At 44.9% G+C, this 12,418-nt stretch overlaps 4 protein-coding genes across 4 annotated transcripts; 1 reads left to right on the top strand and 3 right to left on the bottom strand.

The window, feature by feature from the left end:
* Positions 1 to 153: 153 nt before the first annotated feature.
* On the bottom strand, positions 154 to 2,379 carry N7479_007568 (anion exchange family protein; the record flags this gene model as incomplete). The annotated part of the gene is made up of 5 exons (XM_057255262.1): positions 154 to 1,034; positions 1,094 to 1,590; positions 1,643 to 1,730; positions 1,781 to 1,929; positions 2,006 to 2,379. Coding segments are annotated over 5 exons (1,989 nt in total), but the record flags the coding sequence as incomplete, so codon positions are not given.
* A 440-nt stretch (positions 2,380 to 2,819) lies between these two features.
* Positions 2,820 to 5,036, bottom strand: bbp (putative zinc knuckle transcription factor/splicing factor MSL5/ZFM1; the record flags this gene model as incomplete). The annotated part of the gene is made up of 7 exons (XM_057255263.1): positions 2,820 to 3,500; positions 3,558 to 3,766; positions 3,829 to 3,937; positions 3,995 to 4,218; positions 4,419 to 4,636; positions 4,694 to 4,910; positions 4,979 to 5,036. 7 exons carry the CDS (start codon positions 5,034 to 5,036, stop codon positions 2,820 to 2,822), a joined length of 1,716 nt encoding a protein of 571 aa, XP_057109125.1.
* Positions 5,037 to 7,744: 2,708 nt separating this feature from the next.
* On the bottom strand, positions 7,745 to 8,607 carry N7479_007570 (glutathione S-transferase family protein; the record flags this gene model as incomplete). The annotated part of the gene is made up of 3 exons (XM_057255264.1): positions 7,745 to 8,369; positions 8,425 to 8,478; positions 8,528 to 8,607. 3 exons carry the CDS (start codon positions 8,605 to 8,607, stop codon positions 7,745 to 7,747), a joined length of 759 nt encoding a protein of 252 aa, XP_057109126.1.
* A 3,028-nt stretch (positions 8,608 to 11,635) lies between these two features.
* Positions 11,636 to 12,244, top strand: N7479_007571 (RTA1 domain-containing protein; the record flags this gene model as incomplete). Its single annotated transcript, XM_057255265.1, has 1 exon — positions 11,636 to 12,244. The coding sequence occupies one exon, from the start codon at positions 11,636 to 11,638 to the stop codon at positions 12,242 to 12,244; it is 609 nt and encodes a 202-aa protein (XP_057109127.1).
* Between the last annotated feature and the right edge of the window lie 174 nt (positions 12,245 to 12,418).

The raw sequence follows: 12,418 nt of genomic DNA on the forward strand, positions 1-12,418 counted from the left end.
AATGTACTTTTCGCCAGAGAAATCAGGCATGAATCAATATTCTAAACAGTACAATTATTTACCGAATGGTGAATGATGATTGGTGCAAACGAGAAGATAACCAAATCAAACGCAAGGCACTTTTTATTGCAACACAGGCTATCGTATGACGATTTAGTCTGCCCTGCTGGCGGTGCTCCTTCTGCGCGAGACCCGGGAGGCGAGCTCATACGCCTCACCTCGTTCTAGATCATCTTCGACTGCAGATTCTGGAGAAGCCGAAGTTCTATTTATCAAGACTCCATCACCTCCACTAGAATAGTCCTCCAGGGCGCCGCTAGCCACCGCTTCATCGTAGTTCTGCAGCCCGTAGGTGCCACTGACACTCTCCATGGTGAATGGACTGGCTGTCGGTCCATCGAGTGCTGCAAGCTCCTCGCTGGTAAACCATTTGGGGAGTAGGAATGAGCGCACCGGTATCAGAAGGAGAATAATAACAGGGAATCCGATGGCAGCGATGGTCTGAGTGATAGCGAAAGTCGCACCAAAGCCAAACAATTCAAGAGCGACAAAGGCCCAGACGGCAGAACGGCGCTCGATTCGCTTGAGAGGGTTTGACGCGGAGGTAAACTTTTTGTCTTCAGCGAGGAAGATCAATTTTTGCGTAATGCCATTGCCCTGCAGAGCCTGGACACCCATGATAAAGAACAGACCAGCCATGACACCCTGCGGAATCAAATGGAGCACAATGAGGAGAGGTCCACTCATTGTTCCCAGGGTCAAAAGTCCCTGTGCAAAGTTGCTAAATCGCTGTTCTACCACGTGGTCTGTTATTCGGATAGCTTTGCCTTTGTTTGTGTCATCCTCGTCTGCAACTTGACGAGTAACGCAAAGGGCGGCAGTGTGGAAAGGGGCCTGAGGGATCAGGCCATTGGGGAATGGTATTCCCAAAAGTCCAGCTATAAAGGTCGTGAGGCCGAGGAGCCAAATGTCCCAGTGGAAGCCAGCTGGTTTTCGGAGAGGAAATTCGGTGCCTTGGGCAATAAGAGATGAGACTGGAAGGGACGCGTCAGTCATAAGATCTACTGTAATTTACTCAATGCAAAGTGCTTACCGTTGTGATCAAAGTAAAAGAGAATTGTGAGAAGCAGCGCAAATGGGATGGCAAGGAAGATATCCCCAACACTGATGTCCCAGAAATGCACAAGCCAAGACCGGTCACTTGTAGGAAAGAAAGCCTTGCTAGTAGGGAGAGTAGCTACATCAACGTCCCTCATCTGGCCGATGTAAACGAAGCCGGTAAAGAAGATGATGGTCAAAGGTGTACCGTAGTCCTCAAGGAATTTCCGAACGAATCGCTTGAAAAGATTACTGTTGCCCAGCTCTCCGCAGATCCATGCACACATCAGGACAAGTAGTGCAACCATGATACTCAGGTAAGCAGAGGTCTCCCCCACGGAGCCCCATTGTCTGGTGAGGACTTGAATGCCTTTCTGGATATAGACGCAAGCAACGTAAAATCCAAAGATGTCACATGAGAACCTAGTGACGTATGTCAGGGCGTTGCAGGCATTAGTGATGGCCAGTATCCAATGCATGATCAAAGACCAGCTGCAATTAACGTTAGTGAAGCCAATAGCTGAAAATACCAAAGGAAACTCACATTCCAATCCAACACATAAATGCAAGATATGGCGTCCCTCGAGGAGCCATGATATCATAGACAGTATAGTTGAACACAGTTATAGGACCTATAATCTTCAGTTTGCGTCTTTGTAATCACATATCCCAGGTTTCTTACCAGTAACACCGACAATGACCAACGGCTGAGCCGCGAAAAGTGAAAACACAAATGCACCAAGAACAGACGCGAGTAGAACCTCATTGACACCATAGCTCTGACTTGTCTTCTCGAACATATCTAACGAAAAGGCTAGAGCAGGCAAGATACTACACTGATTGTGAGCAAATGAAACAGTGCACTGAAGAAAAGATATTGGTTGATATCGAATCAGAGCGAGCATACTTAGCAAAATACATATATACTGTAGCAGGCACGACACGATAATCCCATGCATCAGTCCAATCACTCCAATAATATGGCGCTCTGCGTTTAACGTCGTTGATCATTCCACGGAACAAATGGACGTGCCACCATTTCGCTGTAGCAGACGCATGGCGCTGCGAGTTTTCTCGGGCGCCATCTTGTTGACCCACAGAATCGTCAGATTGGTGTGCTGTAGCATGACCAGATCTATCTGGATGCGCTGAACGCACTGATGATCGTCGCTGTGACTGCCAAGAAGGTTTCCGCTGAGCGGACGTGGAAGATTGCATATTGGGTCCCGGGAGGGATAAGTCCCTTTGTGACGATCCTTGCATATGCAATAGCAGGATGAATCTGATGCTTCAGTGTAATACAACTGGCATGGATTTATGAAAGGCGAGGTAATTGGATTGATATATAACGAAATATAGGAGAGAATTAGGACATAATTGAAGCGAGCTTGATTTTGTGGAGAAATGTTGGAGCTGATGAAGCCAAGACCGGTAAGTGGGGCGCAAGGCATTCAAGTGGTCGGGCCGCTACGGTCATATACGAGTGTACGGGACAAATACGATAATGGAAGTTAAGATGAACTAAAAAGAATTAGACTTATTACTCAAAGCTGCATAGAAAAAAGAACTATTGGAGTTTTAGAACAATTGTTAGCGAGCCGTGGGCTTCTGAATACAATCCTCGTTGGATTGTTCTTCAAGGCCCCTATGGCAAATTTCTCCACGCATGGCCAAACGATGTCAATCAATGAGATCACTTTTTCGCTGGAGAGGCTAAATCATCACTGAGGGGGAGGGGGTGGGGGAGGCAGGTCGCTTGGAGGCGGGGGAGGCGGGGCATCGCCAGGTGGGGGAGGAGGGGGAGGACTGCCAGCACCTCCGGGGTACATGGGAGCCATACCAGGAGGGGGAGGAGGTGCGCCCATACCAGGAGGGACAGCACCAGGAGCTCCCATGCCAGGAGGGTAAGCCGCATATCCACCGTATCCACCATATCCACCACCATAGGCAGGCTGCTGTCCACCAGGGGGGACTTGGGCTTGCCAAGGAGCAGCACTCGGGGCAGTACCAGGAGCAGTATAACCACCTTGAGATCCGTAAGCGTAGTCCCGGTTCTGGGGTGGAGCTTGGTGCTGGTTCTGCGCAGCCCAAGGGGCAGGGCCACCCTGGTTGCGAGATCCATAGTCGTCGCGAGGTCCATGATTGTCGCGGGATCCATAATTGTCGCGGGATCCATAGTTGTCGCGGGATCCGTAATTGTCGCGGGATCCGTATTCATCACGAGGGCGAGGTTCACGGCGTTGTTGCCATGGAGCCACATCACTTTGAGGAGGTGGTCCACGCTGCTGCCAGGGTTTCGCATCACGGTCGTCGGGATGGCCACTACCACCATCAGGGCCGGCTTCAATGCGACGAGGCTCGTATTCACCAGGAGCACCACCAGACAACTCGTTCATCAATTGCTAAGTGAAATGTCAGTATCATGTCTGATAAAGCCGTCATGAACAAAGAAAACTTACCTCCATCTCGCGATCCACAGCATCACCAGTGCCAACAGCACGATCGCCACGTCTATCAGCGCCGCCAGTATTGCGCCAGTCACTGCCTCTCTGGCGATCAGGACAATCACGAGCCATGTGACCAGCATTGCCACAGATACGACAGATGATGTTCGCAGTGAAGTTACGCTGCTCAGGGCAATCGTACTTGCGGTGTCCGATTTGACCACCTGATGAGAATCGATCACGGTTAAAATTAAACTCGCAAGACATTTGAAAGGTGTTCACTTACAATTCTGGCAAGCCTGGTTCTCGTCGTCACGAAGGGTACCATTAAGAGCAGCCAGTTCACGAAGTTGGTTGCGCTTGAGTTCGTTCTGGCCTTCAGGGATGGATGCAGCCTGATAAATTGTCAACACTGGGTTTTTTGGCCCACAAAATGAGGCAAAGGAACTTACTGTTTCAATGACGTTGTGGACAAGCTTCTTGGCCTTGTTAACCTTTTCTTCGGTATCCGCCATGATCAGGCAGTGGAGATCTTCTTCCTGGTTGCTACCGTGAGCGGCATCAGATCGACCCTTTCCTTCCTTGACGGAGCCTTTGCCTCGAATAGCAATCTTAGCACCGGACTCGGTCTCCATCTTTTTCAAGGTGTTTCCACGAGGTCCTATGAGTAAGCCAACTGTAAAAAAAAGCAAGAGCTGAGTGTTAGTGATCCTGTAATTTTTTAAAATATGTATGTGCAGCATCAGGCACCACGGTTTAGCAAGAAACAAGCTGAGGACACCCCAAGGTGGTATGCCTTGTCAGCTCGAGTCGAGTAGGGACTCGTGATAGACGCAATGGAAGAATGGTTAGGAGTTAGAGGGTTAGTTATCATACTGAAGTTAATCTCTGGATAGTCATTCACGGGGACATAGACCTTCTCCTGGGTCTTGGTCGGGCGTCTGTAGTCAGAAGGCGGATTGTAGTTAGGGATCGTCTTGATGGCCTTCTCGACCAACTTATGACGTTCATCCTCAAGACGCTTGCGATAACGGTACTCGCGAGTGTTCACACGTCTTCCGAAGTTGTCGTACTGAGGTGGTGGCGAGGGAGATCTGTTATCAAAGTCAGCATACAAGTAAGCATAACCTACAAAGGACGAAATCACATACCTATCACCATCGGCGGGGACCACATCGTTGATCCGAAGCTTCTGACTGATTTCCTCAATACGAAGGTGAAGTGTGTAAGCTTCAAGCTGCTCGCTGGTGAAGTTTGCCATGATCATAGTCGGTAGTCCCATAAGACCGGCAGCCTTATTCTCTTGCTGGTCACCCCAGCGGTTGCGCTTCTTGCGCCTTTTGCCATCGCCATCAGTATTCAGGGGAGCTGGGTCGGCTTTGAAATAAAAGTCAGTCTGAGTTCGTTTCAAAGCCTTCACTTTGGAAGAAACATACCTCGAACGGGGCTACGTCCACGCTTGGGACCATCGGGACCCGTAGACGAAGAGGGCATAGAAGGGGGGTCGCAGTGCGACTTTCTTCTTCTCCTTCCTCGCCGCCCATGCGTCGACGGCCAAGCGGGATGTTGTTTGAGCCAGTAATTCCTTGGTTGCGCCAAGCCATGACTGCTATTTTGGACAGAAATAGTTGGAGTGGTTAAGAGATGAAAGAAGCTTCCCGCCGTGTTCAACAAGAGGCGAATATTAGCACGTGATTTTAGCAAAATCTTATTTAGTAGGCGGTGGCGAGGCTTATTCCGGATTTATGTATATCCGATATCGGAGATATGTATACCCGGGTTACAGTACTATGGAGCGGATTGGCGGAACCTCTGGAGTGGCGCATGTCTGTCAAATCTCGACTCGGGTGCAAAACTTACAAGTACAAAATAACAATTTTTAAGATGATTTTCAATAAAAGATTAATACTTCTTTCTGAATGACTTAATATATGTGACTGTTAAATGGTCACTGATTGAGATGTTGATGTTCGTCGGAATGTCCATTATATAGTATATTGGCGCCCATACTAAACTCGCGATCTATAAATTCTGTCAAGGCTTGAAAATATATAACTCTCTATCTAAAATACCTACTAAGATAATGTATATACATTTTACTCTTGTTTGCAATGGTAACTTATATAAAAATGATTAAATAAATATGTTACTATATAAATTTATAAAGAAAAAAGGGTAAAGTTGGTTGGTTTTGGTGGGAAAACAGCAAGTGGGTAAAGACTTAATAACAGGTGAGCCCTTGAGCTCTGGCCGACCAGAATCTGAAGAGTCAAATGTGGCGAGAGAAGCCAAGTTGCCTTCGCTGAATACCATACGGCAACCATTCGAATGAATCCATGGATACCATGCGACTGCTCGGATGGATTCATGCAACCATTCGGGTTCATGCAACAACCATTCGGATTCATGCAACATTCAGATTCATGCAACCATTCGGATTCATGAACTATTTGGACTCATGCAATAACCATTCAGATTCATGCAACCATTCGGACTCATGCAACCATTCGGACTCATGCAACCATTCGGACTCATGCAACTATTCGGATGAATCCATGGATACCATGCAACCATGACACGGATAAGTTACAATGCCTAAGGAGAGAACAACCTCATAGCTTCTAAGCTCATGGTTTCTAAGAACAACCTCAGTAGTTGTGGTTTCTAACCGCCTGAACCACAACCAAACCACAAATCATTGCGGTTTGGACATCAAAAACCAAAAACAGCGAGAGTTTCTAGAACTGGCCCCAAAAACCAAACTATTTGCGGTTTTGCTCCAAGCCACCTGGACACAACTCTCTCATTGGATATTACCTGACCGCCATTGATCACCGCCTTCACTATGCATACATACATACCAATTTGAATAATTTTGTATACGGAGTACTAATTTCAACTTCTCTTATTTTATGTATACATCAATCAATTATATATTCCGTAAATTAGAGGAGAATGGTGGGGTTCGATCTTTTATTGTATGATTGTTGTATTTTTCGACATTGTATAAAACGCTACTATACCATTGAATAACCATTGCAAAGTTGATCTACAGAGAAGTTCCGAGATATATATTTTCTTAGAACTATTATTATTATCCTTGGTTATTTTTAAAAAATGTAATTCTATACCACGAAGATATATATTCTTAAATAAGTCTTTCTTTAAAAATATAGTAGTTTAGCTGTAGGGGTTTTTTTCAAAATAATTAGTTGATTATTGAGGTAGTGATATTGAAAGTGCTTGTGACCCTCCCGTGGTAGATAACGTTTGCCGTCCTGGGCGATCACTATCGCTGATCGTGTAACTGCCCGAATGTAGCGGTGTATACTACCTACCCTAGGCCTGACTTTGTATATTATATAGATACATAAAGTTAACTCCAGTATTGATATTTACAGGGCAATTGATAAAAACTCTCGTTTTGTCCCATAGGTATATTTTGGGGTTACTACTCCGTACAGTTGGATCTAAAATACTGCCTGGCAATATTATCCAGTGAGAGAGTTGTGTCTAGGTGGCTCAATTAGTCGCCCGTACTCTAATAAGGACGTATAGATTACCTCGCGGGAAGCTTCGAGTAGTAGCCAGAGTGAGCGCACTGTGGTAGATGGGAAGAGAAGGGAAGGTTGCACAGTAGGCACACTTCAACACCGAGAAATAAGGGAATTCTAGGATTTGTATAGATGCAATTTGCACCGTGCAAATAGCGTCAACATTTGGTGCCAATTTTATAAAACATCAATATTTCCAACAACTAATTAGGTGATCCCACACCAGTTGGAAGGATCCTTCTGACCTCTCAGTGGGATGTGGGGCCTAAGGCACCCACGAAAATATCATGTATGCCTTATTCCTTTCATTATTGACCAACAGATACTACTGAAAGGTCAGAAGGATCCTTATGGTCTGATTTCTGACCAATTAGTGTATCTAAAATTCTGCGATATTAACCAATGAGAGAGTTGTGCCCCGGCACACTTCCAAAGTCGCCCGTACTCCGAGTTCATACATTGACCGATTTGCTTTAAACGCCTATGTATGCACCTACATGGAGTGTACCATGACAGTGGACACCAATACATTTTTTTTCCCCAACGAGGTAAAGTTTATGGGTCTCTTGATTCGAATTTCATTTCAAACTATCTGCTCTGCTATTCAACTGTCATTAATATCCCAGCAATACTTCATCGGTGCTTTAGTTAAGCTTTGCGATTGGCATCGCTTTGCATCCCCTTTTGAACCCAAGCCCTAGCTTCAGCAGCCGATTTATCCGCAGCCACCTTATCTTTGATGAGTTCTTTAATAGTATGAGGAGAAGGAACATGACGACCCTTCTCAGTACCCGGTCGCTGCGCCATAAGCTCCTCCCAAGCCTTGACATTCGGGAACTCATCAATATCGATACCGGCCCACCCTGCAGCAGCTATCCACCCCCAGTGTGAGATATCGGCAATAGAGACGTGATCTCCAACAAGATAACCAGACTTGGATTCAGCGAGGTGCTTGTCCAAAACACCATACAATCGGCGCGACTCATTGACGTATCGGTTCACGCCGTACTCAATGTGCTCTGGTGCGTACCGCGAGAAGTGGTTGGCCTGGCCTTGCATGGGTCCTAGGCCTGCATTCTGGAAGTACAGCCAGCTCTTCGTCTCGTAGTATTCTCGCGTGCCCTTGGGGAATGAGATCTTGTGATCTGTGTCGTACTGTTCTGCCAGGTATTCCAAGATGCTACCAGACTCAAATAACCGTATTTCCTGGCCATCGCTGAAAGTGTCTGTCAAGGCAGGGATGCGGCCATTGGGGTTGATTTTTAGGAACCAACTGTACGGCGGTTAGATCTGTTTGTGTGGGTGTTTATAGAGGTGTAAGCACATACTCTTCCTTTTGAACGTTCTTCGAGATATCAATCTTCTCAACCTTGTACGGTATGCTGCAGTATGTTAGGACTAAGTCTTAAGAGGTTAAGGTAACCACTGTACCCAAGCTCCTCTAGCGCTATGGAGATCTTGATGCCATTGGGGGTCTGGGCCGTGTATAGGGTGATATTTGGTTGAGTCATATTGATAAAGCAACAAGGATAAGGGAAAAAGATGATTGAAGATTTTTGAGATGTTGGATTAATGAGGATAGATCAATGGTTTATGTATGTGATGATTTCTGTGATGATTGACGTCATGTTAGTCTTCTGGGTTCCCCCACTTGGATTTATAAGCTTGCGGCACTTGTGGAATGAGCTTCCCGGTGGTATCAGTTTACTCTTGCTGACAATTGTATTAGAAAATGGAAGAACCTGTTTTTATCTCGGATGATAGGAAGTTTTCCAGGCCCTTGGCTTTTAAGATCTCCTGTTATGTTCATTGAAATGCACTGTAATTGTGAGAAACATTGGAAACAGCTAGAAATTTGAAGGCGTACCTCATGTTGTGCATAGTTGGATTTATCACGGCGTAGTTGTGGTTCTGAGATCGAGAAAAGAATATCGTAGGTCCTACCAGGAGTCACGAATTTGTCAGAGAATCAGACATATCAAATGTTACGCAGTGAAAAGCCGTCCCCAGGGGAGGGAAATGATCCAATGTTCTTTTCATTCCTTGGTTGGCTGCTATACCTGTTTTTTTATCCCTCTAAACACTGAGAAGAGAAATGTACCTTATACCTGAAATATGTGGTAAACATCTTTTACATAGCATCTCTTATATTACCTTGAATTAAATTGAATCCCATCACAGGAAAGCAGAGAGCCGATAGTTGGAGGGAAGAAACTGAATTTACTAATCGCAACGACTCTATCTAGTTACAAACAAACATTTGAAGCCATCTTACATATTTAAATATACAAATTTATCCATACTAGTATATAGGTATAAACGATAAATTTGTTCTTGTTCGTTTTTTTCATTCTAGAGTCAACTTTTTCATCATCTAATTGCCACTCTTTCATGCTACTGGCACTTGAAGACTATTACATTAATTACGCCCAACTTAATAGCATGCCCTCTCTTTCTATTCCTCTCTCCTGAGCTTATTATCAAGATATGGCATGAATCACTCTTCGAAAAGTTCGCTCCGGTCTTGTCCCTTTACTGACCGTGGATGTCTGTCCCAACGTGTTAGACCCTGTTCAAATCAAAATACCGTTGGCTTTCATGAATTGAGTTCTGGGATGTCACCTTGGCCTGGGCTCGCAGGCAAGGTCTTGAGCTGCATATCTAAAGAGACAGAGAAAGCCATATTCTCATGCGCTACTACGATCTCTCCATGGACATCATTGATATTGGGCACGATGCATTAAATGGCGTGTTTGAAAATGTACCTGGTGGAGTGATCTCACCACAGCATAGTGACCAAATTACCCTATACGGTAATCCACCTCACGGCCTCCACCGCTTCACTGGGCCTGCATGCTTGACCTGCACAATAATCCGCTGGATTTATTTAGCAACCTTTTATCTACCGATGTTGCTCGGCATTATCGACACCCGAACAACCTTCGATGCTAGTAATAGCATGACATAAATAAATGCGTCGTCGGTTATCACAAGCATCCCTTGAATGGGATGGCTATGTCTCTGAGCCAATGCAAACACTACAGCACTGAGAGAAGGCTAAGTTGGATAAATAGCATGAAGGACTCCGTACTGAATTCTCGTGGCTAGAAGACCGGTGTTGCTTTGTCGTCTCTCGTCTCTCATCTGAATTGTTTAACCACCTAGTGTAGCTATCTCCTCTATTTGCATCAATATATAACTTCTCACTGGCGTAGATGTAATATAGTAGTGTCAATAGGGGCGAAATGCTAGTGACTGTATTCTTTCCCCATGTCGTCGGACGTAGCAAAGGAAGCATATAATATCAGGCACATATACACCAAAAATGACTGGCAAAGAAATAAGAAGCCAAAAAAAAAAATACTGCTGCGCGCGGGAAACGACCGGTTGATCATGTATAGATAGAGAAAAAGGGGGAGGTGATGCTGGCCGCTAAACCAGCATCACCTTCCCCCTATCAGATAATATCTCAAGCTTGGATATACATACCACATTCCAAGACCTCAGTACCATAAAGGTAAAAAGAGAGATCTACCACGCGTGGGAAACGAACAGTTGATCACGCATATGTAGAGAAAAAGGGGGAGGTGATGCTAGCCACTAGACCAGTATCACCTTTCCCCTGCCAGACAACATTTCAAGCTTGAATATACATACTATTGATGCTACTGGTGAGGAAAGGGAAGGAAAAAGGGAAAAGAAATTAAGGCCATTCAATCTAGCAAAGCCAGGGTATTTATATCCTGGAAAATCATCTTAGAACACTCAGTCTGCTAGCAAACATCATCTATCAGATATCCTCAGCTTGAATGTATACCACAACTCAGCACCATTGGGGGAATAAAGAAAAGGAAGAAAAGGGTGGCATCAGAGAATATCCTAAGTTTGGTGTATAATAAACGACAAGCCACCATACGTGTTCATAATATAGAGGTACATTCATTTGCTTCTCGCAAGATATAGATACTGAGAGTGTGAAAGGGCTACCATGGACGGAAAAAAAGAGAGAGGCGATGTTTTTATAGAAGCTTCCAAAGGTTCGGAAATGAATCTCTTTCCAGACTAGTTCAAAGATTGTGGGTCCTCTCTATACGCGTATCTGCAATCCGATCTATAAACCTAAAAACTTGATAAAAAATGTTTCTAAATATCCAAAATCTATACTTTATAAAGACTCTGAGTCCTTTGAGTTAGGTCTCCTTAGACAAGCTACCTCTTTATTTCTCTTTCTCTACGGGGCCAAACATGTATCAACTCGCGTCTCGTTCCTACAAATTTTGGAACTATACACCTTCGATACCAGCTGCGGTCATTTTCATGCTGATATTCATTGTCCTAACGGGTCTTGTTTCTTGGAAGCTTTTCAGAACCAGGACCTGGTTTTGTATAGCATTTGCCATAGGCGGCTTTTGTATGTGAACTCCCTTCCCTTGTAATATTACTCTTCCATGCACAAGACCAGACACTGACCTGCATTAAAATCAAGTCCAGATCATCGGTTACATTGGCCGGTGCATTGCACACAATAATACGATTACAATGGGACCATACATCATTGCCAACGTGTTTATTCTGCTCGGTCCTACGCTTTTCGCCGCTTCTATCTATATGACGCTTGGTCGACTCATCCGTAGAGTTCAAGGAGAACCTCTTTCTGTCATCCGTGTCTCACGACTCACAAAAACATTTGTCTGGGGCGATGTGGTGTCCTTCATTGTCCAGGGAAATTCCTCATCTCTTTCAGTTCTGGGATACGCGCAATGGGGAAAGGTTTGTGTCGTTGCCGGTTTGGCGATTCAACTGATTTCGTTTTCGCTCTTTTGGGTTACAGCAATCATTTTCGCAAAGCGTCTTCGTCGCGAACCCACTCCTGAGTGCCTCAAGCCCGCTATTCCATGGAAACAATCATTGCATATGTTATATGCTGTCAGTGCCCTCATTTTGGTCCGTTCTATTTTCCGGATCATTGAATATGTCATGGATAATGATGGTTATCCTCTTATGCATGAGTGGACATTATATGTTTTCGATAGCGTACCGATGGCAATTGTCATGCTTATTTTCTTCATTTGGTATCCAGACCAAATGAGCCTTGATGCAGATCCCGAGAGAAGCATACCGCTTGCACACAGTTATTCTGAGGTTTGAATTTCTTGTGCGTGAATTGAGGCTCTGTAAACTGTCCTTTACTTGGAATTTTTGATTTCCTTTTCTTTGGAGACTTTGAGCATCTAGTCTTCTCTTGTTTGTTATAGAACGATTGCTTTTCCCTATATTAACACGTCGACTATTCCTTTCATAATTTACCATCATGGAGTATAA

The sequence above is a fragment of the Penicillium vulpinum genome, assembly GCF_028829585.1.
Source record: "Penicillium vulpinum strain IBT 29486 chromosome Unknown utg000003l_segment0_segment0, whole genome shotgun sequence".
NCBI lineage: Eukaryota > Fungi > Ascomycota > Eurotiomycetes > Eurotiales > Aspergillaceae > Penicillium > Penicillium vulpinum.